This window comes from Coptis chinensis, chromosome 8 (assembly GCF_015680905.1).
Source record: "Coptis chinensis isolate HL-2020 chromosome 8, ASM1568090v1, whole genome shotgun sequence".
In the NCBI taxonomy this organism is placed as follows: domain Eukaryota; kingdom Viridiplantae; phylum Streptophyta; class Magnoliopsida; order Ranunculales; family Ranunculaceae; genus Coptis; species Coptis chinensis.
The window spans coordinates 90,230,136-90,236,416 of NC_141463.1; the positions used below are offsets into that span (position 1 = coordinate 90,230,136).

Genomic DNA, 6,281 nt, shown 5'->3' on the forward strand with positions numbered 1-6,281 from the left:
AGATAGAAAAAAGTAGGTAGGAAAAATAGGCAAGAATAGAATAAAGGACCTTTGTTAATTTTGTTAATGAAGGATAATAGTTGTTGAAACCACCAAATTGATAAACTGGTAGTTTCCATGCATCTACCTCTAATGAATGGTATGACATATTTGCTATATGCTAATGAAATGCCTTTTGTTATCAAAATAAATAAATAAAACTGATAGTTTTAAATCTTGCTAACCCATATGTTAATGTAAAAAAAAAAAGGTGAAAACATGGATATTAGTCAATATTAAGACTTTGAAAATAAAGGTAGAACCGTAAAAGTGCTTTAAAAGTAAGATGACTTGAGAATCCATAAGTGGTCTATTTACGCAAAGGGTCTGTTTGGAAGTTTTCTTTTGGAATTGGAATTGGAAAATATAATATTAAAACTTGCAATTTTGAGTAGTTAAAATTCTTGAACATATAGAAATCTCAAGTTTTTGCCCTCAATAAAACTTACAATTCTTTGATTTTGGGGATTTGTGGTTTCTTTTCTAGTACATAAAATGTTGCCAAACAGGTTGACTCATAATTTTCAGAAATATATTATGAATTCCACCCTATAATCTTTGTTGCCAAACACACCTATAAAATCTGGGAAAACTGTAAAAGGTTGAAGAGCAATAGACTTGTGGATGTGGCCTCGCTGGCTGCTTCGAGTGGTTGCTAATCACCAGAGAAACTGTTTTGCCGGATCAGCAGATCAGCATTCTCTTGGGAACATATTCCAATCTGTGTCAAGGTCACATTCACACAAGTCACATGACGTAGTGCAATAAAGTTTGGTGTGATTCGGAGAATAGAGGCAGCCAATTAACGATACATGGGCACCAATCAATAGTTTCTAAAATTTGCAGAACCTTTTCACAAAGTTCTCCCTTGTTATAAACGTTCTCTTAACCTGTAGCTGGTCACTTTCATGATAAAAAGATTTCAGTATGGTACAAAGTCAATATCATATAACCTCATTGGTCACAAAAAGACAAAATGTATTCTGGGGATGGTGCTTTTTTGTGTTTGGCTGGATTTCCTTTCTGGGTTTCCTATATGCAGCTGTGCTTCCTCCACTATCAGCTATTCAAAACGACAGGTGATATTTCAAATTCAATTGCATTTGTACGCAATCAGTTTAATGCTTATTGTAATTTCTTATTAGCTTTATCATAAATGTGCATATGTTATTGTAATACTTGTTCCCATTGTCATACAGGTACTACTATATGCTGATGCCAATAACGCTTCCCATAATTGTGGTAGCTGTGTACTTTCATTGGCTTAGTATGGAACTCTTCAAGCACGCATGATCCTGCCTCATAACTTGGAGAATGGAATTGTTGTATCACCGTCCTGAGGAGCTTGTATTTCAACTCCATTTTCATGCTCTCCTTTTGGCTACAATCTGTTCTGTTTTTCCCATGAGCATCTAGTATTAGCGTTGGTATTATTGTTATCTTCGTGTATAATAGAATTCAACAATCCTGGCTGAGGTGATCACAATTTTTTTATCTCATTAATTGGTAGCTCATTAAAATAAGACTCGTAACCATCTCCAGAAGCTATATTTCATCTATGAGAGTGACAATTTTTGGAGCAGGTACTTTGCAACAGAACTTTTTACCTCTCTAATGTACAATTATGCATACATTAACTATTTCCATTTTTCAAAACTAAACAAATAATTGAACTACATCGATACAATTGAACAATTGGTGAACCTAATATCGAGTGCACTGCTATTGAATACATCTTGATCTCATCTATACTACTCTCAGTAAGAAATTGGAAAGGTATGCACCCTCAGGGTAAGATGGGTCAATAGGGTGATCACAAGCCGCTCCAGATTGCCTCAAAACTGTCACTTTTCTACCTGCCATTGAGGCGGCACCCTGAAGAAAGATGTTTGCCAAAAAAACCATTATCTCAGCTATACTTGAAGCAGTTTAAGAAAGTGAAATTTCCTTGTAAATCAAAGAACTGAACTAAAAACTTGCCTGAAGAACACGCAAAAACATTCCACTTTGGGTCATAGCTCCTGAACATGAACAAGTCATGAGCAGGCCACCGCTCTTTGTTACTTGCATAGCTAATGAATTTAAGTTTCTATACATTCCGGACGCACCCTGTAGGTCCTATATAAGAAACAACAAACGAAACATGGAATTGTCATTCAGCAATAAGCATGATGTAGCTAATAAGTTCCTGTAAGAGATATATCTAATGAATATTGAGTCATGAACAATCAACCCATTCTGAAATCAAGCTACACTGGTTAATAATATGCATCATATAAACGATATTTTTTAAACCAAACAGCACACAATAAAATGTTCTGAATACATAAAGATACCTTTCTCCGAGGTGCCAGTTTTGGAGGGTCCAAAATCACCAAATCCCATGATTCTTGCCTAGAAACGGCCTCTTTCATAAACTCAGTTGCATCTTTTCTCAAAAAGGATATTCTCTCTGGATCTAGGTTGTTTAGAGCGATATTTTCCTTTGCAAGCTCCAAAGCAGGCAATGAACTGTCAATGCCTGACAGGACATTTAGAGATATTAATCAAGCACATTAGAGAAAGTTTTCTAGTTATGAACAAGACGCTTCTATTAGCTGTCTTTTGGATGGGTTTTGCATGTCTACTAGGTAGACAATCTTCAAAATAAGATAGCTTCTTAATATTGAACTCCATAATTTGTAGTGATACCAGAAGTTGTTGATTTTTCATTGTGAATCACATTCAACTAGGTGAATGCTATCTTTCAGATTTAGAGTTAGTCGTCCCTCTGTCCTGAGAATTTTCATCCTAGTCATATCTGTCTACAACTCTACATTTTAGTAAACAGCCATAACTCGCCACTTTGAAGAAATATGAAAACATGGAAGGAAATAAAACTCAGAAATCTGTTACCAATGACATTTTCAGCACCACCACTTGCTGAATTTAGAGCAAAACCGCCACTGTAGCAGCACATGTCAAGGACATTCTGACCCTGCGCAATTGAGGATATAAACTGACGGTTATCTCGCTGGTCAGCATAAAATCCAGTCTTCTGACCATCCAATGATATTGAATATGATATTCCATTTTCCAAAACCTGGCGAAATAATGTGACAATGCTTAGATTCATGTCATAATGACATGTCATATCATGACACAAGAGGTGCTACCAAAAGTTAAGGGAGCCTAAAGATTACAAACGATAACTAGAAATTTGCAACTGATAATTATGTAAGAGGATTCCTACCTTTACTGTTTCTAGAGACAGTGACAAATGGGAGCCATCAAGGTCTGACAACTCTAATCCTTCTTCCTTTAGAATGTCAATTGACGGTCTCCATTTCACATGATTAATGCCATCGATTCTACTGATGCATGACACTATTACTGGTTTATACTTCTCAACCCAAGTAGCAGATGATGCTATGACAGCCAAATCTCCAAAAACATCAACTATTAACCCTGATAGCCTGAAAGAAATCATTAAAACATAACCAAAATACAAGGGGGTTAATAGCATGCATATTCAGTAGAGCCTTACCACATATAATGAAGGGAAGAGAATGGGTGCATATAAAGTCCACAATAAAATTTACAATCCTTATGACAAACATTTTTAAAAAGAATACCCTAACTGATGATGTTTATTAATAGTTTCTGCACTCCTTAGTAGTGAAAACTACAGCGTGTCAGATGATGTGCCCAAGTGTTCAGATAACCGTCAAAACAAAAGCAGAACTCATAAATTAAGAACTATAACCAAATTCAGGTTATGTGGATTGGGGAGTTTATTTAGAATGAAAACGGAGAATATCTGCATTTATATGGAACATGTGACATTGTGATTCAATAGCAGAAACTGAATATAAAATTCACATTGAGGAAAACACTATTTCTCCTTCCAATTTAGATAGTAGAATTGAAAAAAGAGCCTCATTTAGTCAACTGGGATCAGCCAGTGAACCAGTAACAGACTGTTATGACCAAATTGATCATGAGCTTTTCGGTGTTCACTTTTACAGGACCTGCAATCCCACATGTGAAAAATAATGTTTAAATTCTGATTTCTAGCCATTAGCTGAGCGTTTTTTTATCTACACTTGGAAAAGTTGGGAACTACCATACCCCCTACCCCTTCACACACACACAAGTTTAGCATTATATATCAGTACGGGTTATGATCTTTCAGCCGAGTTACTACGTACTAAGTACTGATCTATGCTTTCAATTGGAGTCTACAGTATGTTATTGAATCAGGGGTGTTCCCGTGTAACACAGATAATACAGATGTAAAGTTCATACGAAGCTGAAGTTTCCACATGTGATTTCCAAATGATACAAGCTTCTGTTAAATGACAGTGTTAGACATAACCAATAAGTAAGGAATCTCTGGAGATCAATAAGGAAGTTCACCTGTCTCCTTCACTATTCACGAGACGATAAGCATTTGTGTGTATGGAAGGAAGCCCCAAGAACCTACGCAATTCTATAGCAGCGTCAATTCTAGTTTGGAGCAGGTGTTCCATGCTCAATGCCGATGATGGATCTCTGCACCAAAACTGGATTAAGCATTTCATTTTAGGCATGATTCGTTTTATGTCTTCCAGAATAAGATTGTTCCAATAGAAAGCCTCATGGAGGGATATACCTTGCTGCATCCTCTTCTAGCTGCATGAGTCGAACACAAAACATAGAAACCGAATTGTATAAGCCCCAACCAATGGGCTTTTCTGTTCCATCAGCTACTAGCACAACATCTCCAGTCTTGGGTGGTGGTCTCCCAATTATTCTATCAACTGCACCGCTGTAGACCATTGGACTTCCATCCCGAAACAGTTGTACCTTCCCCTTCTTTAAGACAACCTTTGCAACACCTTTCAGTTAAGGCCAACAGTTAACACAAAAGATTTCAGGGTATTATGTTAATCTGTAAATGACCAAATAAAATTCCACTCAAATGTGGTGTAACCGCAACTTAAACACAATATTTATCTACAAAACTAACCTATAGCACCAATACCCATCACAAGAAGTAAATAAAAAGACACCCAAATGAACTTAAAAGCTTGTAATGACTGAAAATAAGATAACTTTGAGATATAAAGTTGATACCTTTGTGCTTGTTAGCAAGTTCTTGAAGGGAAGTGGAAGCAGCAGGAGAAGAGGGGTGAGATAATGATTTGGCTAGACGTACCCCAAACTGCATAATTGGGAAGTTTTTTGTTATCCTACAAACTAAGAACACTTAGTTTGTTGATTTGGGGCCTTGGCTAGGATGAGTAGGAAATACTTGTTATGGTCCATATATGCTCATTTTTTTTTTTTTTTTTTAATTTCAAATTGACAAACCTTTTTATTTATTTTTTTATTGTTACAAAGAAATCAATAGATGGAAAACAATGTATAGTTATTGATTCCTACATAGAAATAGAAATATTGACAAACCTTATTATTTATTTTCTATTGTTACAGAGAAAACAATTGATGGAAAAACAATATATAGTTATTGATTCCTGTTTTTAAATAGGAATCAAAACTCAAACAACTAGGAATCAAAGCTCAAACAACTTAATATCATCTGGTTCAATGTGCCGTGATCCTCCCCAAAGTATAAGTTTGTATAGCCTAAACATTTGGTTTCCTCCAAAATTTTATTTTTAATTATAATTTTTTATCACTAATAATAATTAGAAACTCTTGTTGTTGTATAATTGTATCTAGTTTATAAATAATTTTGTTTGTTTTTTAACAATAACCAACAATCTCTTCAAATTATATAAATGTCTTTTCTCTTTATGATTGATTACTGCATGAACCGTTGAACAATCGTTGAACAATCAAAAGGATCAATTCTCAGCGTCCAATACGTAGCGGTAGCAACCGCCACCGCCTCGCCTCCATTACAAGTCTTTATTTGCAACAAGAAAATCGACTCGGTAATCCTCCATGCGGAAATAGAAATGGATATGAGCGTGGACATTAAACCCCTAAACGGTTATTTATTTTTAGTCAAAAAAATTTAAATAGAATTTGAGAAGGAAAGGCAAAAAGGCAAAGGCGGTGGATGAAAAACAAATTGACAACAAAAACCCGCGAATATGAGGCCATTCAAGTTATGGGACGTCCGTTTTTGCTTTCTCATGTTCACATCAAATTGATTGCGCTCTGGAGTAATTACCCTATTAATGGGGAGAATCGGTTGGCGGGGATAACTACTACCTTTGAGACATGTCCGATCTCAAAAGGAATAATTATAC

General features: G+C 35.7%; 1 protein-coding gene across 2 annotated transcripts; it reads right to left on the minus strand.

Annotated features, from left to right (window-relative positions):
- Window positions 1–1,559: 1,559 nt before the first annotated feature.
- Window positions 1,560–5,314, minus strand: LOC147484221 (S-adenosyl-L-methionine-dependent methyltransferases superfamily protein). Of its 2 annotated transcripts, none has more exons than XM_086579865.1 (8): window positions 5,137–5,314; window positions 4,673–4,898; window positions 4,438–4,572; window positions 3,272–3,494; window positions 2,935–3,121; window positions 2,376–2,560; window positions 2,020–2,157; window positions 1,560–1,914 (listed from the first exon to the last, which is right to left on the minus strand). In XM_086579865.1, the coding sequence occupies exons 1-8, from the start codon at window positions 5,228–5,230 to the stop codon at window positions 1,786–1,788; spliced, it is 1,317 nt and encodes a 438-aa protein (XP_086435991.1). In that variant the 5' UTR covers window positions 5,231–5,314; the 3' UTR covers window positions 1,560–1,785. The 2 variants fall into 2 exon arrangements, with proteins under 2 accessions (XP_086435991.1, XP_086435992.1); XM_086579866.1 differs by having other exon boundaries at window positions 4,673–4,951; window positions 5,137–5,275.
- Window positions 5,315–6,281: the final 967 nt, after the last annotated feature.

Bases quoted from the DNA above. Each gene is read 5' to 3' on its own strand.
- LOC147484221 (XM_086579865.1), bottom strand. From the start codon at position 5,230: ATGCAGTTTGGGGTACGTCTAGCCAAATCATTATCTCACCCCTCTTCT. The intron at 4,899-5,136 runs GTATCAACTTTA...CTTAACTGAAAG, and splicing joins ACTTGCTAACAAGCACAAAG to GTGTTGCAAAGGTTGTCTTA. The intron at 1,915-2,019 runs GCAAGTTTTTAG...ATCTTTCTTCAG, and splicing joins TGTTTTTGCGTGTTCTTCAG to GGTGCCGCCTCAATGGCAGG.